This window comes from Callospermophilus lateralis, chromosome X (genome assembly GCF_048772815.1).
Source record: "Callospermophilus lateralis isolate mCalLat2 chromosome X, mCalLat2.hap1, whole genome shotgun sequence".
Taxonomy (NCBI): domain Eukaryota; kingdom Metazoa; phylum Chordata; class Mammalia; order Rodentia; family Sciuridae; genus Callospermophilus; species Callospermophilus lateralis.
The window spans coordinates 85,537,977-85,562,947 of record NC_135325.1 but is presented as its reverse complement, the minus strand read 5'-3'; the positions used below and the strand labels follow the sequence as shown (position 1 = coordinate 85,562,947).

At 40.9% G+C, this 24,971-nt stretch overlaps 1 protein-coding gene across 2 annotated transcripts; it reads left to right on the top strand.

The window, feature by feature from the left end:
* The first annotated feature begins 427 nt into the window (after window positions 1–427).
* On the top strand, window positions 428–4,215 carry Ripply1 (ripply transcriptional repressor 1). 2 transcript variants are annotated; one of them, XM_077106816.1, is made up of 5 exons: window positions 428–806; window positions 1,283–1,423; window positions 2,122–2,197; window positions 2,806–2,870; window positions 3,434–4,215. In XM_077106816.1, the coding sequence occupies exons 2-5, from the start codon at window positions 1,284–1,286 to the stop codon at window positions 3,786–3,788; spliced, it is 636 nt and encodes a 211-aa protein (XP_076962931.1). In that variant the 5' UTR covers window positions 428–806; window position 1,283; the 3' UTR covers window positions 3,789–4,215. The 2 variants fall into 2 exon arrangements, with proteins under 2 accessions (XP_076962931.1, XP_076962932.1); XM_077106817.1 differs by having other exon boundaries at window positions 432–1,423; window positions 2,122–2,176.
* Window positions 4,216–24,971: the final 20,756 nt, after the last annotated feature.

The following is a 24,971-nucleotide window of genomic DNA, read 5'->3' as shown; positions in this document are numbered from 1 at the left end:
GTTTATAATTATACTTCCTAGAACACGACCACGAATGCCTGCTTAGTATTTGGTTGCAAAGATTTACCCAAATTAATATAACTGGTTTCCTATTATTGGATACTGAGACAGTTTCTAATTTTTGATGATTACAAACCAGGCTGTGATGAATATCCAAGAAGCTAAATCTGTGCTGGTGCTGGACACTGAGGTCAGTAGGGATATTTTCAAGACCTCTAAAGAATAAGGTGCCTGCCAGTAGTTGTAACTGGAAGCTTTTTGGCAAGACCCAGAAGGCTGGCTAAGGCCAAGGACTATGGTCAAGCCTCTGGGCTTGCCTGAGGTCAGTACCCATTACCCAGCTCCCATCACATAGTGTTCATGTTGGCAGGGACCTTGGGGACCACTGGGCTGGCAGCCTTATCTCACACGTGAGAGAACGGAGGCCTGGGCTGGTCCTTTGACAGCTTAGCACTGGGCAGAACTCTGCTTCACCCCAGCCCCTGGCTCCTGAATGGAAAGCTGTGATCTGCTTTCAGATTTGGAATCTGCCCCAGAGGCCCCAGGAACTCCTGCCTGCTGTCCTTCACTGGACCATTTACTGCTAAGGCTGGAGCGAGAGGACTCAGGCACTTTTGCAAATGAACTGAGCAGCAAGGGGGTGGAGGGTGTTGAAAGAAGATTGGAGGGCTACCCCACAGGCAACTGGGCCTGCTCCACCCAGAATCCCCCCTTTTTTTCTCTAACCCAGGTGATAGGCTTAGTGGCAGTCATCCTATGTAAGGTCCATCTGGCAAATCTATTTGGGGTTTAAGCTGAAATAGCAGGTGAGTCCCTCCCTTTCCTTAGAGGGTCAGCTGTTTGTACTGGGAACCAGCTTTGCTAAAAAGGCCTGTCTATCCTGCCCTCTGTCCCCAACAGCTCTCTGTGGTTTTGGTTGCTAATGAGCTCTCCTCCCTCCCTGCTTGGGCCTTGCTATGGGCTGGGGAATTCACACAAATGGTGTGCAATTTGTCCCTTCTGGGTTTTCCTTTCTGACTTGGAGCTAAAGCAAACCCCTCAACCCCCACTGACATATTGTTTATTCAACTGGGAGAGATTTAACACCCAGGAACCCAGTTCCCCTCTCTGAGCTCCTTTCCCAAATCTTCATCCCCCTCCCAAGCCCCCAGCCCTGCACTCCCTGAATAATTTATAAGTCTAGGCAGGGCTTATAAAAGGGTCTCTAGAGAAAGACCAATAGTGTGTAGAAAGTTCTGAGAAGTAGGAGAGCCCACTGTCTGCCTGACCTTGGTGTCCTAAGGATGGACCCTGCTGCTCCTGCTGCTGTGGTGCCTGTCCCAGACCTGGCCTTGGCCCTACCACCAGTTTCCCAGGAACTCCATGGCCTATTACACCCATCACCCCTTCTCTCTTCTGGACAAGAAATACCTGGGAGTGAAAGGTAAGTGGAACTTGGCATTTGGCAACCTGAACTCAGGCTTCGGGGGTTTCTAGGAGAGAGGGGAGATGAGCTATTAGAGCACCTCTGCTCTGTAAAGGGGAGAGGCAATGGCCTCACAACTCCTGCTTCACATCTCTGGCCTGGAATATTTCATTTGGCTTTTCACTTCACTAATGCTTCCAGGTGGCAGGAGGGGATTGGGGGACAGTGGGCATTGCCAAAGCTGAAGGTCAAGCAGCCAGGTCCTTGTAGGCCAGGTGTAGAGTCCACTGAGTGGCACTGGGCCTAACATGCCTAGACTGTGGCTGAGGATGTAGGGAAAGAGCCAACATCTAAAGAAGCCTTTGACTGGGGCAATTGTCTTTTTCCCAAGCATACCATATGACTCTCATCTGCTTTTTTTCCTACCTCTGTAAGTCTGGTGGGGAAACAATGGGCCTGGGAATATTTCTGGTTCCTTCCCCCAGCCCAGGAAGATGGTAGGGTTCTGAGCTCTACTTCTTGGAGCAGGAGGTAGGAGGCAAAATAGTGTCCCCCCAACCCTCATTTACTCCTCCAAATATTTCACATTCAACAAACATTTACTAAAGTACCTATTATGTCCCAGGCATTGTGCTAGGTGTTGAGAATTTAGATATGATCAAACATCTCATTGAGCCTAAGAAACTCAACATCAACTGATCTCTTTTTTCTCCTAGAGGAGCTTGTCTTTGGAGGCCCTGGCTGTCTTCCACAAATGACCCCCCAAGGCAGGTGAGGAAGTTGGTGGATTGGGTGAGTTTGGGTCCTTGTGATATATCTTTATAGGCACATACAGCCACATTCATTCACACTGGCCAAGTCCCTTCCCAGAAAGCTCCTGACCTCAGTCCAAGGCTGCAAATCTGAGAGCATATTCTTATGGCTTTACTAACATTTGAATTCCACAGCAGCTCTGGGAGGCCCAAGATTTCCATGGCCAATTACAAAACGAAGAGACTTAGGCTCAGAGTGAGAAAAATGTTTGGGAAGGCCCCATAGCCAGTGTGCAGCAGAGCTGGTGCCCAAATCCCAGTCCCCTGGCACAATGCCCTAGTATTCTCCCACCCTACCTCCCTGAATCTTGGCTGCTCCAGTAGAACTCTGTCCCCTGGACAGCCTCCAAACAGGTGTTAGAACAGGGGCGGGAAAGCAAACAACCCCAGGACTCTGTCCATTTGTTTTTCAACCAGAACCAGGACAGACCCACTTGTTGTAGGACAGGGGGCTGGGGAAGTAGACCCTGGAAACGTCTTAAGATCTCTTCCAGATCGTCCTACCTGCAGATTTCTGATCTCTGATATGGGGGAGGCAGTTATCTGGCCATGCACTTTGAGCCACATGCTAGCTTTTGCTTTGGACAGGCTGCTGGTGGGGTAACGGCCGCTGAGGCCACCAAGGCTGACTCTGAATTCCATCACCCCGTCAGGTAAGCTTCTGGCACCAAGCTTAGAACTTGATGTAGATACATTAGCTGTCTAAATCCTCACAACAGTCCTGAGAAGAAGGAGGAAGGAGGCATTTGTATTATCATTGTTTCACAGTCAAGGAAACTAAGCCCAGAGAGGTTAAGGGACTTTCTTGGCCAAGGTAGCTTTCCCAGGAGGCAATGTCACTCTTCCCTAAGGATGAGCCCTCTGTACACACAGCAGTGAAGGAATCTATAATAAAAAAGGTGGAAAGCACAGCGATAGAGATTTCTTGGCTAGAAGTCTCCTGGGAAGGGGAGTAGGGTAAGGGCTAGAACTGATAGATGTGGGGCTAGGTCCTCCCACAGCTGTAGGTCCACCAAAGGTGACCTTCTTGCCAGGGTCATTTTGTAACAGTTCAAAAACTTCTTCTATTACAAAGCTCTCTTTCAACCTTTCCCTCTCACCCCATTAATCCAGTTAAGAGAAGGGGTTTAGGGGCTGGCTTCCTTCTTGGCCCTACTGGTGCCTCTGTATACTCAACTAGTCTACATTTGAGGCCATGTTTCTTCTCTGCCCACAGGCTCTTCTGGCCGAAATCACGCTCCTTTGACTACCTGTATAGTGCTGGGGAAATTTTACTGCAGAATTTCCCTGTCCAGGCCACTATCAACCTATATGAGGATTCTAACAGTGAAGATGAAGAAGAAGAAGAGGAGGAAGAGGAGTATGAAGAGGAGAAAGAGGAGGCTAATAAAAAGGGGCCAGAAGGGTGTGTGAGAGTACCAGGGCCTGCACCACACAGGGCAACAGCTCCTCCTGTCCAAACTGAAGCAGTCACTGATTGGCAAGTTTCCAAGGGCCTTTCCAAGGGACAGCTTTCTGGACTAAAAACTGGGTCCTCAAGCTGCCCAGCTCATCCTGGCTTACCCAACTAGCTGGTGAACTCAGGCCCCTGGCATCTCATTGGGCTGCTGACAGGATTCCTAGGAGCTCTAGGGAAAGGAAAACCTGTTTCTGAAGCCCCCAGGAAGCAGAGCAGGGCAGGGCATGCCCTTGTGGAGGAGAACAGCCACTTCTCAGGGCCTTTGACAACCAAGCCTTCCCAGGTGGCCACATAAGTCCAGTCTCTCCCATGGGAAGCCTGACTTCTGACTTTACTTCCAGGGACACCAATACCAAATCCAAGCAAATTTGGGGCACCTTTCTGATGAGTCTTGTAGGAAGACAAGGAGGCATCTAGAGAATCAGCTTGCTCTGGGGACTCCTTCCCCCATTTTGCTTGCTCTCCATTGAAATCTGAGTGTTGGCATGAGATGAATCAGGAGAAAAATAAACTGCATGATGTTTGCCTTTTTCTTGGAACTGTGCTGATTTCTTAACTGAACTCTGCCCATGTTGTGAAGCCATGAGTGGAGGGTCAGAGACCAGCTCAAGGCCAATTCATTGTTCTACCTGAGGTCAGTTGACAGATCTTTCTCCTTTGGGATGTAGGGCTAGGGACCCAGCATGGTGCCAAGGCTTCTCAATTTGTGAAATCAGGCTTGATTAAATTTCTAGGATAGTTTAGAAAGCCCTCAAAGGGTAGCTTGAAAGTTGGGAGTAGGGGATGGGCTTCAGGGGAAGGAGGGGGTGTTGGAAATGGCTGTGCATGTGTGAGGAGGGGTATTTGGGGTGCTACTAAGTCCTGTCAATTTTTTTTGGCACTAAGGATTGAATCCAGAGGCACTAACCACTGAGTGACAACCCCAGTCCTTTTTCTATTTCATTTAGAGACAGGGTCTCACTGAGTTGCTTAGGGCCTTGCTAAATTGCTGAGGTTGGTTTTGAACTCAAAATTCTCCTGCTTCAGCCTCCCAAGCCACTGGGATTACAGGTGTGTGTCACCGTGCCTGGCCTATCCTGTCAATTTTCTGTCCTTAGTTCCCTTTGTGTTCACCACAGCTCAGGCCTTGTTGTTGACCTTGCCCCAGTTCCTCTTCAGCTAATTTTGTTGCCTCCAGCATGTCCTTTGCAATTTGTTTTCTGAACTGGCTATCGAACCAGGCCAGGTCATGTTCTTACTTCACCAATAGCTAGGCTTATGGTTGTTCTGTTTGGTTTAGGTTTTTTGTTTGTTTTTGATCACAGAATCCCTTGGAAATCTAGGGCTTCCCTACCCAGAAAAAAATACATGTGTATACACACATACAATGCTATGTATTTCCAAATCAAGTCCTTAATATAATATTCTAAGGTTTTCAATTATCTGGATTTGCCTCTCTTGCTTATTTACTTGTTTTGCAGAACTGGGGATTGAACTCAGGGTTTCACATATGCTAGGCAAATGTTCTACCACTGAACTATATCCCAAGCCCAGATTTCTGTCTCTTTAGATTCATCCTTCAACTCTTGCAATTTACACTGTGTCCTTGAATATGGCATACTTTCTAACATCTCTGTGGCTTTAAACTTCTGTCTGCAATGCCTTTTCACTTTTTCATATCTTGTACTCCCATCCCTGCTATATGACTAGTCCACCGACCACTCCTATGAGAAGCCACTCCAAGCAGACTGACCCCCGCCACTCAGTGCCTCTCCTACCATAGCACCTGCCTCCTTTCCTATCCTATGCGTAAGATATAGCAGGGTTTGATATCCCCATATGACTTCATAGCACAGCAACTGACAGGCACAAAGGAGTTGCTTAGGAAATGCTGAAAGTCAAAATTCTCAAGTCTTCTTAAAGCAGCTCTTGGTAGAACCAACATCCATTTACTTGCCTGTTTCCCTATATCTTAGCTACAAAGAGGACAGGATAACATCTTATTGAGAGGCAGAACGATGGCCACTTTTCTTTCCCCTCCTTTTTCAAACTGAGATAATCAGCTTCAGTTCTGAGCTATAGTTGGGACTTTGCAAATTCAGATAGAGCCTTGAGCCGCCAACAAACTCACACACTGGTGCCCTCTATTGGTCAAAATTTAACCTTGTTCTTTAATTAAAGTTGCTAGTTGATCTTTGACCACTTTAATCCTTTTGTTCCATTCTGTTTCTGCTTTTAAGTAAAATGGAAACTACCATGTGCTTGTTGTATGACCTTGGGCAAGTTACTTATCCACTCTGAGCTCTCTCTTCATTGGTATAATGAGGATAATAATGTTACTTCCTCTCAGAGTCATTGTGAGGATTCAACGAGATAATATGTAAAAAGTATTTAGTCTGGGTCCTGGCACATAGGAAAACCGTCCAGTAGGTGATACTAGTCATAATAATAGTAGTTGTGGTAGCTGATATTATTAATTTTATAAAAGAAATGAGATTATAGGCTTGAGTCAACTAATGACTGATTTATTAAGTACCATTTGATTGTCTAACCAGTCAAAACATTTTTGCAGTGTTCATCTACATTAAAAACAAACAAAAACCCCAAAAGTTAAATGACAGAGGTCAAATACTGTTTCCTGGACCACTCTTGACATTCAAATGGCAGCCCACAGGTTTTGGGATCCCGTCCTAAGACAGCGGTTTTCAAACCTATTTTCATGCTTTCACAGGAAAACCTTTCTTTGGAATTGTGTTTTGAATCAAGTGCAGAAGCCTAATATATAAGTCAGATAAAATGGGGCTGCCCTGGGGAAGCCAGAATCCCTGCCCTAGTGTCGTCCACTGTCCTTTAAACTCTCTCTACTCCCACTTATTTATTTATTTTTGTAGTACTAGGGATTGAACCCAGGGACACTCTACCACTAAGCTGCATTTCCAGTCCTTTAATGTTTTTTATGTTTTTTTTTTTTTTTTTAACATTTTACTTGTAGCAAGGATTACTATCAAACTCCACTCATTGGGTCAGAATGGAGTATTAGCAAAAAACGTGCCCCTCATGTAGCATACTACGTATACTTGCAAGTACATTTTATGTTTTAATTTTAAGACAGGGTCTTGCTAAGTTGCCAATGGTCTCACAAAATTCCTGAGGCTGACCTGAAACTTGCCATCCTCCTGCCTTAGCCTCCAGATTCACTGGAATCTCCACCCTCTTTTGTGAAGCACTATTAGGAATCCCCAGATTGTGGGGAAGACAGTTATGAAACCACTGTCATAAGGTTAAAATTAAGAATGATATGAAGCTGAGGGGGGATTAATTAGTATTTTAACATGACCAGTGTTCCGTTTAAAATCCTTGTTTTGCGTCCTATTTTTTAGGTCCTATTTTGTTAAAATCCTTTGTTTTGGGTTCTATTTTCATATCTCAAAAATTGCTTGAGTCCTTATACCATAGGTTATAGGGATTTAAAATCCTTGGAATCCCAATATCCTTGGTTTTAAAGTATTATATAGCATAGAATTACAAATCCCAAAATCCCCAGAGGTTTAAAGACCCTAAAACTGTTGGAACAGTAATTCTTAACTCAGAATGAGCTCTTCTCACTCCCCCACACCTCCCTCTTACTGTGCAAGTGCTGTTGTTTACTGAGTAGACATTTTGTCTCACTTTCCTTCCAGTACCATGTCCTGAAATGGCTTCCAATCCTCCTCCCCTCCACATGATTGCTAAGTGATTGGAACTCACCGTTCGGACTAATCAGAGCCCAGTGTGAGTTACTTTGGTATCAGTGTATTCAACTCCCATGCACAATTGTAGGGAAAAAAAAATCTTGTTCAAAACCCAGAGTCCCAGAGTCCTTCCTCCAACTCTGCTCAGCTGTCCCATCCCAGTGTCACACAATACCTTTCCACCCAACCACTGGTTGCCTCTTTTCCCCAACCACATAGCAACAGAGAGGGCATATCTGTTGAGAGTGAAGTTGCATTTGAACCGGACCTTGAAGGATGGACATGGATATAGATGGAGAGAGAAAACTTTCCAGGAAAAGGAGTACCTCTTCATTTACTAAGCACTACTATATGCCCAGTATTAATACTGTAGTGATTAAGAGCATGATCTTTGGAAGCAGATGTACCTGGTTTCAAATTCCATATTTCTCACCTGTTGAATCTAATCATTAGCCTATGCCCCTTGAGTGTTAAATTCAGCTTTCTGCTCTTAATCTCACTGCAATCTCTGTAGTTCTTTATTATATCTACCGCCACCTCACCCCACACAAGTTCATTAAAGTAGTTGCCTATTCACTGCCTCTGTGCACAGAATGTCCCCTACTTATACTTCTGTTACCAACTCCGCTTCTCACCCCTTCCCCACAACTGTACCTGTGTCGTTGTGTATCAGGTAGATATGTTATCTCCTTTCTTTGCCAGTCCTATGTTGTAAAATGGTGGCCGTTCTTTTTCCCAAACAGGTTGTTATGTGGCTTGAGTTGACTGTTTTGACCTGTTAGGAGCCTGGTGTTGGTTACTGTGTTTTTGTTTTACCCCCAGTTGGCATGGCTTGTAGCAGCCTCCATGCAAATGTGCAAACCCAGGTACAAAAAAAATCCAATAAGGAAGGCTGGGAGTACGGCTCAGTGGTAAAGCTCTTGCCTGGCAGGCATGAAACTCTGGGTTCAATCCCAAGTACTGCCAAACACACACACACACACACACACACACACACACACACACCCTAACAAAAACTTAAGCAAAGAGTAAATAAATGCTCAGTGAGTGAGAGTTATAGCACTCACTCTGCCAGGCATTTACCATAGATGGTATGCCCTTAATCTTGTATGATACTATAATCACAACAATCAGGTGATAGGCATAATCAGTAACCTTCATTTATGAATAATTCTTTCTTTCTTTTTGTTTTCTCCTGGGTTTGTGCTTGCATGGAGATTGCATGGGGTTGTGGCTTGCATGGGGCTTACCAGCTGTGGGTAAATCGAAATACCAACCAGGACCCCGACAGGTCAAAAGAGTGAAGGCCACTATTTTACAACAGGGGACTAGGGAAGAAAGCAGGCGAACTGTCTGTCCACTAGATAGCCCCAAGGATACAATTGGGGTGGGTGAGCAGGAGGTGGTAACACCCACTCAGGTGGAAGAGGGGCTTTCCTGTCCAGAGAGCAGGTAACAGGGTGAATAGGAGGATAAGAGAACAGCTGAATATTGTTGAACTCTTCTGGGAACTTTACATGGATTAACTCCTTTAATACAATAACCCCAAGGGGTAGGTAAAGTTAGGGAAACTGAGGCGTAGAGTGATTTTAAAAAAGAATTATTCCAGGGGCTGGGGTTGTGGCTGAGTGGTAGAACACTTGCCTAGCATGTGCGAGGTGCTGGGTTTGATCCTCAGCACCACATAACAATAAATAAAATAAAGATATTGTGTCCAACTATAACTAAAACCTTTTTTTTAAAAAAAAAGAATTATTCCAAATCACATAGTTGGTAATCTGTAGCATCTTCTAAGTGCCAGATTCTTGACATGTATTACTTTACAACAACCCTAAAAAGTAAGTACTATTATTGTCCTGATGTAATAGATGAGGAAAGTTGGTTACAAAGAGGTTAAGGAATCTGCTCAAGTTCACATAGTTAATGATTGAGCCAAAATTTGAGAGATGGCAGCACTTTCCTATAAGTACACTGATGATGCAGAAGTAGGATTTACATTCCTCTGACTAGAGCCCCAAGCCTTCAGGAGATGGAATCAACAGGGTTAGGTGAAGGATTAAATCTGTGGGAGGGAAAAGAAAAAAAAAGGTTTCAGTTCTGCCTGGAGGGAAGTGAGTCAGAGGATATGAAGAACTCTGGGCCAGGGGCCAGGAAAAGCTGAAGGCTAGTGAAAGGTGTCACTGAGGAGGGATGTTTGGCAGCCTCCTGCTAGGCAATGGCAGGCTCTCATGGAACCTGGGCTTTGACTACAGGGATACCAGAGGCAAGGGGCTCATGAGGGAATTTTGTTCCTGCCTCTCAGTGCTGTTCTGCCTCAGAGTAGAACAGGACTTTGCTGCCCATGCCTCATTCTGGTTGAAAAGTCCAGGCCTAGAAGAACTATCAACAGCTGAGCTCTCCTGTGGTGTGCCAGACACTGTGCTTGGTGCCCCACACACTTCATCCAGAATTAGCCTCACCAAACCTCAGCAGGGTGTGTAAGATTATCCCTCATGCTTATAAGATAGGGACCCAGGTAAAGTGACTTGTCAGCAATTACACAGTGGGACAGCCTAGGCAGAACTGGGACAGTGTAACTACAAAGTCCTAGCTTTTAACTACTAGTTTCCTTCTCTTCTTCTCCTCATGTCCCCAGACAAACCTTGAGAGCCTTGAAGGCTAGCAGCTGTCTCTGGCCTCCTACAATCTACAGGAAAAAGAAGAGTGTAAAATGTCACACAAAGGCACTTCTATACCCATCATGGGTGATACCTGAGGCTTGAGGTCAAGTGCAAATTTTGAGGTTGAGAGGCAACACAGGAATCAGCTGGAATCAGGCTCTGGGTTCTTCCAGATGTCTTCCACTTGAGAACAAGCTCCACGTGTATATTAACAACTGAAGAGGCTGCGCCCTCTAGTGACCAAAATGTCAATTTACAGCACTATGCACTGGAGCAAGAGGCCCATTCACCCAGAGGATTCTATGGCCAACAATTTTTAGTCCTTGGTAGTTACGGAGAAAGGCTTTGGAATCAAACTCTCGGCTGAAATACTGGTTTTACTCCTTTATATCTAAGTGATCATGAAAACATTAGACCCTTAGCCTTAGGAAGGATAATAATACAAATTCAATAGAGTTATTGTAAGGATTAAGTTAGATAATACATGTAAAGGCTTAGCAGATTACACATTATGATTGTAATATCTATATATGGCATATATATACACACATTATATGCACATTTGCATATATAAATATATGCAATATAAGCACATATATAAAATAATTGTTCTGTTTTTTTACATATGCTATCATATTAGTAGTCACATCTTTTACTTCCTTTGCCTTCCCCTTTTAGCTCTATTAGGTGATCTTGATTTAGCCACTCATCTCACCTTGGACAAAACCATCAGGATCTCAGAAGGGCAACTCAATCTCTAGTGGACCTCAAACCCACTGTCCCACCTCAGGGAATGCAATGACAACACTTTTCTTAAGATTTGTAAACCAGACATAGGCTAAGATATTTGCTTTTTTCATGTATACTTTAAAAAACTTAGACCGCGCATCATTGTCTTCAATATCCTGTGAATATTAATATGTCTTCTTTACACAGGTGTTGGGTTCTTTCTACATTTTAGAGCAACTTTACATCCACATCCATGTTCTCATTAGTGATCCATAATTTTTTTGTACAGGAATCTAATACAGGAGTGCTTAACTACTGATCCACATCCCAGTCCTTTTTCTTTCTTTTTCTTTTTCTTTCTTTTTTTTTTTTTTTTTTTGAGATGGTATCACTGAGTTGTTTAGGGCCTTGCCAAGTTGCTGGGACTGACCTAAAATTTGTGATCTTTCTGTCTCAGCCTCTTGACTTGATGGGATTACAAACACAAGCTACTGTGTCCACCCATAATTTTCTTAATACTTAGTGAGGAAATCAAGTATGATGAGAAGGGAACTGATTTCCTCAAGGTTGCACAGCAAGTCAGTACAGGATTCAAGGTTAGAGGCCAGAATTTGCTTTTGTACTAGGGATTAAACCTAGGGTTGCTTTACCCCTGAGCTATACCCCCAGTTCTTTTCATGTTTTTCTTTTTCTTGTTGTTGTTTGCTTGTTTTGCAAAGGGTGTCACTGAATTGCTCAGGCTGGCCTGCAACTTGCAACCCTCCTGCCTCTGGTTCTCAAGTTGGATCCCAAAATCTTGATGTTGAATCCAGTGCTTTCCACCAGCCCTTGCAATCACACAAAGCCCAATGCTCTGGCTAAACGAGAAGCATCTGTAACCCTAGACATGGCTTATTCTTGAAGACCATCTCACTGCACTCTGATGACCCATTTCCTGCTTCTCCTAAATATCCCCAGTACATTATCAAATTATGATTCTTCACATAAAAGAAATGGCAGCATGTTGATAAGACTGGTGACCCCAAATAGCTACATCTCCAAAACTTGCTAAGAATATAATCAAAGATTAGATGACAGGTTTGGGGAGAAGTGAACATTATCTCTTCAGCCAAGCCATGTGTACTGCTGAGAAATTAGCTGCCCTCACAGCCAGCTTGATTTAGCCACTCATCTCATGATGGACATAACCGTCAGGGTCTCTGAAGGGCAACTCTGTCTCTAGTCACTACAAAGACTGGGAAGTGTTGATGTGTGTCATCAGCATGGGTCCTAATGGTAGCAGCTGTTTTCAGGCAGTGAGGGAAGCAGTATGATAATAACTCAAAGCTCTCAGTGTCACTTGACATGACTCTGGGGGCAGAGAATGCAGACTTGACTGCCAGTACCAGGGACTGTCTGCTTTCATCCTAACACACTAGCAACAACACAAGCACTGCAGAGATAACAAATCATTGAGTTCAAAGACCCCCTACCTATCTCCTAGGTGACACCAAAGCACTGGCAAGCTTAGCTCTGCTCAAGAGGGAAATCTTATTACTTCCTCCTGGAGTGTTGGAACTCTGGGTGGCACAAAATTTCTCTTTCTGCTGTCACTTGTTCTTTGCTCTGTCATCACCATGGCAACCCAGGAGTGAAAGCCAGCATTGAAACCAACCCCTCCCCAACAAGTATTTGTGGAACAGCAAGTGTAGGTCCTCTCTAATATTAGGTGAGCTGAACATTTTTAACCCTCTCTGTGTGCTTCAACCTTGTTCACTGCAGAAAGTTAATACTTTTCACCTGTAATTTCAGGCAGTTAATGTGCCCTTTTCTTCAATCTTTCTACATGGGAGTTACTAATCTGACTGGTCTGAGATCAGTCATTGGGCCACATGTCCCTAGTGAACAGGATCATAACAGTGAAAAATAATACATATGTGTGACTCTACAGTCTGTCCTGCTTGCTGCTGGATTATTAGGTCAGGTGAAATTTGTTCTGAAAACTTCAGCTTCTCAGATTCAAAGGAAGGTAGTACTCTTAAACTGCATTTCACAACCCCTTTAAAAAAAAAAAACAGAGGACTTTCTAACAGAAAGAAAGAGGAGGCACAAGGTTACCAGATCTATGCTGAATTCTCAAATCAATCTTTATAAATATTTTGCTCACTGATCTCCTATGGTTCCTTTTGAATTTAACTTCTTTAGTGGGAAACCTAGGGGAGAAGAGTGAGTGATGTGATTCCAGTATGAAAATTATCTTGAACACAAATACCTAGGAAGATTTGCCCAGATTCAGAGTTTCATCCCAGCCTGTCTACATTGCACAGAAAGGGGACACATGCTGAATGTCCTCATCATCCACTGACTTCTGAGGACCTAGGGAATACATTCAATTTAAATTCAAACTTAAAAAAATAATACTTTAAAAATTGACACAAAGTAATTATCCATGTATAGGGTACAGAGTGACACTGCAATACATGTATACGATGTGTAACAGTCAGATCAGTGTAATTGGCATTTCTGTAGCCTCAGACATATATCCTTGTGCTGGTAATATTCAAAATCCTGATTGCTATGTTGAAAGAATCAATTAATTGTTGTCAATTACAGTTACCCCCCTACTGTTAGAAATGATTACTCTTATCCAGCTGCACTCCCTTGCCCACACACATCCTCATCAGCCTATAGTAACTACAATTACTTTGAATATGTCTATGAGATCAACTTTTTAGCTTCCACAGTTAAGTGAGAACATGTGGTATTTGCCTTCCTATGCCTGACTTATTATTAAATTCAACTGCTATATTTCACTTCCAGTTGTGTGTAGCACTTGCATTGACACACCCATGTTGGGAAATTATTAGGCTGGGATTAGAGTCCTTGCCTTGGGCTGACAGTGAAAATTCCCCCAGCTCAAACATAACCAAGGAAACCTGCTTCATTACCAAAACATTCTTGGAAAACTGTTGACAATTTCCATATGTAAGAGAGGCTTAAAATAAAAAGTTATTCTTTGTAAATTTAGTAGGTTTTACTAATGGATATTTAATATTTTATGAGTTGAGGGCTATGTGGCGGGAAGGAAAGAGGCCAGATTATCAGGAGACAAGACTTAGGAACTTTTTCAAGTTGTCACTTATTATCTATATAATATCTTAGATAAGTGATCTAGTGTACTCATCTCTAAAATAGGGATAATCTTTAATCTAACAACCTCACAAGTTCCTTGGGAATGAGGTTTGTGTTGCCACTTATATGATGAAACCAATCTGAAAACTGTAAAAGGTTATATAAAGTTGTATTTTAATAGGGACTATGAAAGGAATTTTAGGGGTTTAATCCCCCTACCAACAACAATAACAGAAAGAGAGAGAGAGAGAGAGAGAGAGAGAGAGAGAGAGAGAGAGAGAGAGAGAGAGAGAAAGAAGAAGAAGGAGGAGGAGGAGGAGGAAGAGGAGGAGGAGAAGGAAGGAAGGAAGGAAGGAAAGAAAGAAAATAAATAAATGCAGGCTCAACTCTAAGAAATATCTGGAAGAAATCCTTGGAGATCTGGCATAAAAGCCATTCTGGTAAATTGCCAGAGAAGTTAAAGGTCATGGCTTCACTCCTAGAGGTAGCTGAAATATTTCAGTTTCTCCTGGATACCCCATTTCCTAGTTAACTTGAGTAAACTGTCCAAGAGGTTCTTTATGTGAAACTGAATATGGGAGCAGTATCTTTGCTTGAGTGTTCAAAGTGGTGACATCTGGTGGTTGCCATTGGCAATGGCTTACAAACTACAGTTCATATTTTTTGGTATTTCTCCAAAGCTAGAATACCTGAGCATTTGGGGTTCAGTATTAGAGCGCTTTGCCTGGCATGCGTGAGGCACTGGATTCAATCCCCAGCACCACATAAACAAATTAAATAAACAAAATAAAGGTATTGTGTCCATGTATAACTAAAATAAATAAATAAATAAAAATAAAATAAAATGAACATACTATATTACTCTGAAAATGGTCAACATGTTAGGAAAATACTTTTTTTTTCTAGAAACCAAATTAAGAATTCATACTTTTTAAACTTCAAAAAGGTACTAGGAAATGTTCAAATGTAAAATTGTTTGAAAAAGTACAAACAATCCATAAGAGAATTACCACTGGCACAAAAATCACACTAAAAATGGTAGGAGAAATCCAACTGACCAAAATGTTTGCAAAAAATAGAAGTAAAATGAAGGCAGAGTCGTGGGAATATGAATAAAATGATCAATGGCAGATGTTTCTTTTACTTTCAAGAAAGTGAACAGCAGGGGCTGGGGTTGTGGCTCAGTGGTAGAATACTCACCTAGCATGCTTGAGGCACTGAGTTTGATCCTCAGCACCATATAAAAATAAAATAAAGATATTGTGTCCATTAAAACTAAAATCTACATATTAAAAAAAGAAAGTGAACAGCAGAGATACTAGTCTTTATGTAACGTATTATGTTTTTGTGTACCCTTTCCCTCTTGTATATATACAAAACCATATGTAGGCCCATGAGGAGTTAGCAGAAAGGACAATGTTGCTCTTCTTATCTGATTAGAAGGTAAGAATCAGAAGAATAGATGTTTGCAATGCTTACTTACATTTATTTTTGTGAATTCAAAAAAATTGTATGCAATTGAAAATACTAGAACTGAAACCAGAGAGAAGGATTAAAAAGAAAGAAATAGGCAGAGGTCTAAACAATTAACCATATTAAAAATGTTCATAGAAAATTGTACGTAGAGGGTAAATCTGTGGCTATGTTGAGTTGTTGGCATGAGATGTAATTTCACATTATTTTCTTTTTCAAATGTTTCTTAAAGAGCTTACATTGGTTTTTTTTTAGACTTTTTTTTTTCATACTAGAGATTGAACCAGGGTGTTTAATCACTGAGCCACATCCCCAGCCCGTTTTTTTAATATCTTATTTAGAGACAAGAGTCTTGCTTAAGGCTTTGTTAAGTTGCTGAGGTTGGCTTTGAACTTGTGATCCTCCTGCCTCAGCCTCCTGAGCCAATGGTGTTAGAGTTATGTGCCACCATACCCGGCTGGACTTTTATTTTTTATTTTTTCCTCAGTACTGAGAATTGAACCCAGAGACCCTCTACTACTGAGCTATATCTCCATCTGTTTCAGCTTTTTCATCACTATGATCAAAAGACCTGACAAGAACCATTTTAGAGGACGAAAAGTTTATTTTGCACTCAATGTATCGGAGGTCTCAGTCCATAGATGGCGGATTTCATTGCTCTGAACCTGAGGTGAAGCAGAATATCATGGAGGAATCGTGGGGAGAACAATAAGAGAGGTAAATAGGGAGCCTACGTCCTGGGAACAAATCTTTACTCCTCACACTTCAGACAGAGCCCTAATATCCAGAATATACAAAGAACTCAAAAAATTAGACAATAAGATAACAAATAACCCAATCAACAAATGGGCCAAGGACCTGAACAGAAATTTCTCAGAGGAGGACATACAATCAATCAACAAGTACATGAACAAATGCTCACCATCTCTAGCAGTCAGAGAAATGCAAATCAAAACCACCCTAAGATACCATCTCACTCCAGTAAGATTGGCAGCCATTAGGAAGTCAAACAACAACAAGTGCTGGCGAGGATGTGGGGAAAAGGGTATACTTGTACATTGCTGGTGGGACTACAAATTGGTGCGGCCAATTTGGAAAGCAGTATGGAGATTTCTTGGAAAGCTGGGAATGGAACCACCATTTGATCCAGCTATTCCCCTACTCGGTCTATTCCCTAAAGACCTAAAAAGAGCACACTATAGGGACACTGCTACATCCATGTTCATAGCAGCACAATTCACAATAGCAAGACTGTGGAACCAACCTAGATGCCCTTCAATAGACGAATGGATAAAAAAAATGTGGCATTTATACACAATGGAGTATTACTCTGCATTAAGAAATGACAAAATCATAGAATTTGGAGGGAAATGGATGGCATTAGAGCAGATTATGCTAAGTGAAGCTAGCCAATCCCTCAAAAACAAATGCCAAATGTCTTCTCTGATATAAGGAGAGTAACTAAGAACAGAGTAGGGACGAAGAGCATGAGAAGAAGATTAACATTAAACAGGGATGAGAGGTGGGAGGGAAAGGGAGAGAGAAGGGAAATTGCATGTAAATGGAAGGAGACCCTCAGGGGTATACAAAATTACATACAAGAGGAAGTGAGGGGAAAGGGGGAAAATATAAGGGGGAGAAATGAATTACAGTAGAGGGGGTAGAGAGAGAAGAGGGGAGGGGAGGGGGGAGGGGGGATAGTAGAGGATAGGAAAGGCAGCAGAATACAACAGACACCAGAATGGCAATATGTAAATCAATGGTTGTGCAACTGATGTGATTCTGCAATCTGTATATGGGGTAAAAATGGGAGTTCAATTCCCACTTGAATCAAAGTGTGAAATATAATATATCAAGAACTAAAAAAAAAAAAAAAAAAAAAAAAAAAAAAGAAAGTATCTGAAGACACGGCACCAGGATGCAGAAAGTTCTGCTGAACAAGGACAAAACATATACATCAAAGGCATGTCCTCAGGGACCTACCTCCTCTAGCTGTACCCTACCTGCCTGCAGTTACCACCCAGTTAATCCCTATCAATGGATCAATGCACTGATTAAATTAATAGTCTTCTAACCCACTCATTTCACATCTAAACTTTCTTGCATTTTCTCACACATGAGATTTTGGGAGACATCTCATATCTAAATCATAACATTCCACCCCTGGCCCCCCAAAACTCATGCCTATCACAAAATGCAAAAGACATTTAGTCAATTTCCAAGAGTCCCCATAGTCAACAGTTTTAGCATTGCCCCCAAATCCAAATCCAGTCTCCTCTAAGACTCAAGGCAAACTCACAGCATGAGGTCATGTAAAAGTCAAAATCAAGTTACATACATTCTATATAATGGTACAGAGTAAACATTTCTGTTCCACAAGGGAGAAATTTAGGTATATATTTTGTCTTTGTTGAAGGGAGCTCCCTCTTTGCTTCCTGGAGACCATGTCCTAAACTGCTTTTCTTGGACCCAGAGCAATGGAACAAGTCATCTATGGACTGAAACCTCTAAAACTATGAGTGACAAATAAACTTTTCCTCCTCTAAAATGGTTCTTGTCAGGTCTTTTGGTCATAGCAGCAAAAAAGTAGACTAAAACAACATCCCTGTTTATTTTTTATTATGAGACAGGGTCTTGCTAAGTTGCTGAGGCTGGCTATAACTTTGTGACCCTCCTGCCTCAACTGCCCATGTATTATGTGTTACCATGCCCAGCTTGTTTTTAGACTTTTAAGGATTAAGGCAGTCCAAAGAAAATTGACATTTTAATCTCAAAAGAGGAACAATAAAACCAACAACTTAATAGAACCTGTAGAAGTCAAAGAATGTTATGATCTTGTAAAAGTGCTAGAAAATAAAACAAAGTACCAAGAACAAAACAGAACAAAGTCTAGAACTTGATATCTTGAAAAAAAAACTTTAAAATGAAGGCAGTTGGGTGCAGCAAGGCACTCGTGTTATCCCAGCAACTCAGAAGGCTGAGGTGGGAGGATCACAGGTTCAAGGCCAGCCTGGGCAATTCAGCAAGACCCTGTGTCAAAATAAAAAATGAAAAGTGCTAGGGAAGTAGCTCAGTGGTAAAGTGTCCCTGGATTCAATCTCCAGTACCAAAAATAAAAATGAAGACTAATACATCATACAAACATCGAATTGATTTTTGTCAAAGATACATAGCAACTCTACAGGTAAAGACAGACTTTTCAAAAAATTGTGCTGGAACAAGTAGATGGGAAGAGGCAAAAATAATCCTTGAATTAAACCTCATACCTTATACAAAAATTAATACAAAATGCCATCATACAGTATCTTGACACTCTGTACCTGTCCTATTTCTGTTAACATAATTATTTCTAGTCCTATCTATATGTAACAAATGACAGAATTTAATTTTTAAAGACTTAACAGCATTTCATTGTGTATATTTACCCCATTTTCTTTATCCACACATCTACTGATGGACCCTTAGGTAAATTCCATTTCTAAGCTGTTGTGAATAATGCTGCAATGAATATGGGAGTACAGATGTCTCTTCAACATACTGATAGCAGTTTGTTGTTGTTGTTGTTTATTTTGTTTTGGTACCAGGGATTGGACCCAAGGGCACTTAACCATTGAGCCACATTCCCAGCCCATTTTTTGGGAGTGGGTACTGGGGACTGAACTCAGGGGCACTCGACCACTGAGCCACATCCCCAGCCCTATTTTGTATTTTATTTAGAGACAGGGTCTCACTGAGTTGCTTAGCGCCTCACTTTTGCTGAGGCTGGCTTTGAACTTGTGATCCTCCTGCTGTAGCCTCATGAGCCACTGGGATTACAAGCATGTGCCACTGTGCCCAACTTCCCTAGACCTTTTTAATATTTTATTTAGAGACAGGGTCTTACTGAGTTGCTAAGTGCCTCATTTATCTGCTGAGGCTGGCTTTGAATTCAACATCCTCCTGCCTCAGCCTCCCAAGTTGCTGGGATTAGAGGCATGTGCCACTGCGCCTCGCCCTGATATCATTTTTAATAAAATTGCTCTCATTGAAGTAGAGTGGTGGTTACCAGAGGCTAAGATGGTTGTGGGTAGTTGGGGGAATGTTGGTCAAAGGATACAAAAGTTCAGTTAAATAGCTGGGACAATTTTGAGAGATCTATTGTACAACATGGTATCTATAGTTAATAATATGTTGTATTCTTTAAAACTGCTAAGGAAGTGGATGTTAAGTGTTGTCATCATAAAAATACTAACTATGTGAGGTAATGCATATATTAATTGGCTAGATTTATTCACTATATAATGCATATACACCTTAAAACATCCAGCTATACATGATAAATACATACAATTTTATCTCTGGAATTTTTTTGGGCAATGGTGGGGATTGAACCCAATGTTTTGTATGTACTAGACAAATGTTCTACCACTGAGCTATACCCCCAGCCCTACACATTTTGTAAAAAGTGAAATAATAGAAAAAAAACATTAAAAACCTAAGATTAAAAGAAGAATAAAAGGGAAAAAACCTAACTCAAAATGGATCATAGACAAGTGTAAAATCATAAAACTTTCAGAGAAATCCACATAAAAAATCTTTGGAATCTGCAACTTGGCATGGAGTTCTAAGATGACTCCAAAATCATGACACTATAGCCCTTTTGACCAGCAGACTACTGGGAGAGGTCAAGTCCAGTGGCCCAGATCCACCCACACTGGCCTGTGAGGGACCCAGACTCACAGTAGGCCCGGGTCCACCCCTCTGCCGGAGCCCAGCCTCCAACAAAGGACTGCCTCTTCTGACTAGCAGACTACTGCGGGAGCCCAGGCCCAGCCCAGATCTGCCCATATCGACTTGGGCAGAGACCCAGGTACAGAGTAGGTCTGAGTTTCCCCCCCCACACACATACACCTGGGAGCCTAAGCCTAACCCACTTCCATCTTGGGACACTGCAGTCATTGCCATATCCTTCCCCACACAGTAGCCTTTAACTTTTTGACAACAGACAGGGCCTAGAAGCGGCTGCATCTCAGAGCAGGCATCCCAAAGGGAGTGTGAGGCCCACCCTTTCAGCCCCATCTCTGTAAGACATTGCTTCCATCTTGGGGCACCTTAACTTTTATCTCGAGTTACCTCAGCTATTGCTGCCACAACCTTTAGATGCAGTTGCATACATTGATGGACACTAACAGGGTCTGGAAGCTCAACATCAAGGTGAGGTACAGACAATCTGCAGGAGTACTACAAGAATATAGGGAATAAACTGTAGTATCTCAGATCCACACTGCAAGAAAGGAAGACACATAGACAACATGAAAAAAAAAAAACAAGGGAGGAAAGTGCCCCAAACAAACCAGGATACTATAATAACAGAACCCATGGACAGCAAAGTTGATGAAATGTCAGAGAAGGAGTTCAGAAGGTTCATAATTAAAAATTACCTAAATGAGCAAATACAGGCAAAAATTGATCACTCCAACAAAGAAATAAGGGAGCAAATACAGGTAGCAAAAGATTACTTCAAGGGAGAGATAGAGACTCTGAAAAAAAAAACAGTCAGAAATCCTTGAAATGAAGGACACAATTAATCAAATAAAAAACCCAATAGAAAGCATAACCAACAGACTAGATCACTTGGAAGAAGGAACGTCAGATAATGAAGACAAAGTATACAATCTGGAAAATAAAGTTGATCACACAGGTAAGATAGTAAGAAACCATGAACAGAAATCCAAGAATTATGGGGCAGAATCAAAAGACCAACTCTAAGAGTTATTGGGATAGAGGAAGGCACAGAGTTTCAAACCAAAGTAATGCACAATCTCTTCAATGAGATAATATCAGAAAATTTCCTAAGCATGAAGAACAAATTGGAAAACCAAATACAAGAGGCTTACAGGACACCAAATGTACAGAATAAGAACAGATCTACACTAAGGCACATTATAATGAAAATGCCTAGCATACAGAATAAGGATAGAATCTTAAAAGCTGCAAGAGAGATGAGTCAGATCACATATAGGGGGAGACTAATTTGTATCTCAGCAGATTTTTTAACCCAGACCCTCAAAGCCAGAAGATCGTGGAACAACATATACCAAGCTCTGAAAGAAAATAGATGTCAACCAAGAATCTAAATCCCTTAAAACTAAACTTTAGATTTGATGATGAAATAAAAACCTTCCATGATAAACAAAAGTTAAAAGAATTTACAATTAGAAAGCCTGCACTACAGAAATCCTCAGCAAAATATTCCATGAGGAGGAAATGAAAAACAATGATGAAAATCAGCAGAGGGAGGTATTACACTAAAGGAGAAACTAATCAGAGGAGAAACCAAATCATGTTAAATACCAAAAATAAACAAAAATGGCTGGGAATACAAATCATGTCTCAATAATAACCCGGAATGTTAATGGCCTAAACTCACTAATCAAAAGACATAGACTTGCAGGTTGGATTAAAAAAAAAGACCCAATAATATGCTGCCTCCAAGAGACACATCTCATAGGAAAAGACATTCAGAGACTGAAGGTGAAGGGTTGGGAAAAATCATACCACTCACATGGACTGTGGAAGCAAGCAGGGGTTTCCATCCTCATATCAAATAAAGTAGATTTCAAGCTAAAGTCAATCAAAAAAGATAAAGAATGACACTACATATTGCTAAGGAAACCATACACCAAAGACTTAACAATTATAAATATATATACCCCAAACAATTGAGCATCTACATTTATCAAACAAACTCTTCTCAAGTTCAAGAGACAAATAGACTACCACACAATAATTTTGGGTGACTTTAACACACCTCTTTCATCATAGATAGATCTTCTAAACAAAAGCTGAACAAAGAAACTCTGGAACTCAATAATACAATCAATAACTTAGACTTAATATAGAATATTTCATCCTTCAACAAGAGAATATACTTTCTTCTCAGCAGCACATGGATCCTTCTCTAAAATAGACCATATACTATGCCACAAACAACTCTTACCAAATATAAAAACGTAGAGATACTACCCTGCATTCTATCAAATCATAATGGAATGAAATTAGAAATCAATGATAAAGGGCTGGGGCTGTGGCTCAGCGGTAGAGCACTTGCCCGGCATGTGTGAGGCACTGGGTTTCTCAGCACCACGTGAAATAAATAAATTAAGGACTATCAACAACTAAAAAAAATTTTTTAAAGAAATCAATGATAAAATAAGAAATAAAATCCACTCCAGCACCTGGAGACTAAATAATATGCTACTGAATGAACAGTGGGTTGCAGAAGACATCAAGGAGGAGATTAAAATCCCTCTTCTCAGTCTATACTTAAAAACAGCATACTACAGGGACACAGCCACATCAATGTTTATAACAACACAATTCACAATAGCTAAACTGTGGAACCAACCTAGATGCCCTTCAATAGATGAATGGATAAAAAAAATGTGGCATAAATACACAATGGAATATTATTCAACAAAAAAGAATAAAATCATGGCATTTGCAGGTAAATGGATGGAATTGGAGAAGATAATGCTAAGTGAAGTTAGCCAGTCCCCCAGAAAACAAATGGAGAATATTTTCTCTGATATAAGGAGGCTGATTCATAGTGGCGTAGGGAGAGGCAGCATGGGAGGAATAGACGAACTCTAGATAGGGCAAAGGGGTGGGAGGGGAAGGGAAAGGGCATGGGGTTATTAATGATGGTGGAATGTGATGATCATTATTATCCAAAGTACATGTATGAAGACATGAATTGGTGTGAATATACTTTGTATATAACCAGAGATATGAAAAATTGTGCTCTATATGTGTAATAAGAATTGTAATGCATTCCACTGTCATATATAAATAAAAAATAATCAAAAAACAAAACAAAATCATGACAGTATAAACAAAGTGATAAACTAGATTTCATCAAAATTCAAAGCATTTGCTCTGAGAAACAACTTGTGAATTAGATGAAAAAACAAGCTAAAGACTGGGAAAATATTTGCAAATCACATAGCTGACAAAGGACTCATATCTAGATTATAAAGGCAAAATTCAACAGTTAAATAGACATACAATTCAACTATAACAGGCAAAAGACAGAAAAAGATATTTCACCCAAGAGGGTACATAGATGGCAAATATCCATGTGAAAAGATGTTCAATATCACCATCTGTATTCAATTGCTAAAGCTGCCCCAAATAGACATTTTTTCACAGTTCTGGAGGCTTGAGGCCCAAGACCAAGGTTGTCTGCATTGTTGGTTTCATTCTGAGGCTGGCTTGTAGATGGTTGTTTTCTCATTGCTTCTCCACATGGTAGTCTCTCTGCACATATACCTCCGGTATCTTTCTCTTCATATAAGGACATCATTCATATCAGATTAAAATCCCAACCTAATGATGCCATTTTTAAATTAATCACCTTTTTACAGGTCCCCGTCTCCAAATACCTGAAACACTGGGGGTTCAAACTTCAATGTATGAATTTGAGGGGGCACAACTCATCCTATAACAACTAATAAGATCAGAAAAACATGTTCAACATCATTAAACATCAGGGAAATGCAAATTTAAACCACAATGAGATATCACCTCACACCTGTTAGAATGGCTGTGATCATAAAGACTAAGTTAACAAGTATTGGTGTGAAGATGAAGAAAAGGGAACACTTGTACATTGTTCGTGGGAATGTAAAATCAGTATAGCTGTTATGGAAAACAGTATGGACATTTTCCAAAAACTAAAAATATAAGTACCATATGATCCAGTAATGCAATGGATGGGTATATTCACAAAGGAATCAAAGGTCAAAGACATACATGTACTCCTATTTTCAATGCTGCACACATTATTCCACAGCCAAGACATGTAAACAACGTATGTGTCCATCAATGTATGAATAGATAAAGAAAATGTGGTTTATAGACACAATTAGATACTATTTAGCCTTTTAAAAAGAAGAAAATTCTATCATTTGGGACATCATGGATGAATGCAGAGGACATCATGCTAAGCAAAATAAGCCAGGCACAGAGAGACAAATACTGCATGATCTCACTTATATGTAGAATCTAAAAAGTCAAAGTCAAAAGAAGTTGAGAATAGAATGGTTTGTATTTTTCCTCAGGATTTGTTAGGTTATAGAAAGGGAAGTTCTCAGCTGGGGATATAGCTCAGTTGGTAAAGTGCTTAAATTGCCTGCACAAGGCCCTGGGTTTGATGCCCAGCATGCACACACACACACACACACAAAAAAAAAAAAAAAAAAAAAAAGGAAGGTCTCATCAAGGAGCACATGGGTTACCAGGACCTGAGGGATGCAGTGAAAATGGGGGAAAAGGACATGTGGGTCAAAGACTAAAAGATCTCAGAGGAGGAATGTTTTAATGATCTATTGAGCATCATGGTGACCATAATTAATATTATGCCTGAAAATTGCTAGAAAAGTACATTTTAAATGTTCTCATTACAAAAATAAATACTTGAGGAGAACTATACCAATTATCATGATTTAATAATTCCACAATGTATACATATGAAAATATCATATTTGTATCCCCCAAATGCATACAATTATTATCAACTAAATATAAAATTACATTAAAAACATTTTCTATTGATTTTTTTCAGATACTGTG

Excerpts from the sequence above, each read along its gene's own strand:
- Ripply1 (XM_077106816.1), top strand. The coding sequence starts at position 1,284 with ATGGACCCTGCTGCTCCTGCTGCTGTGGTGCCTGTCCCAGACCTGGCC. Across the intron at positions 1,424-2,121 it reads GAAATACCTGGGAGTGAAAG|AGGAGCTTGTCTTTGGAGGC; the intron begins GTAAGTGGAACT and ends TTTTTCTCCTAG. Across the intron at positions 2,198-2,805 it reads TGAGGAAGTTGGTGGATTGG|GCTGCTGGTGGGGTAACGGC; the intron begins GTGAGTTTGGGT and ends TGCTTTGGACAG.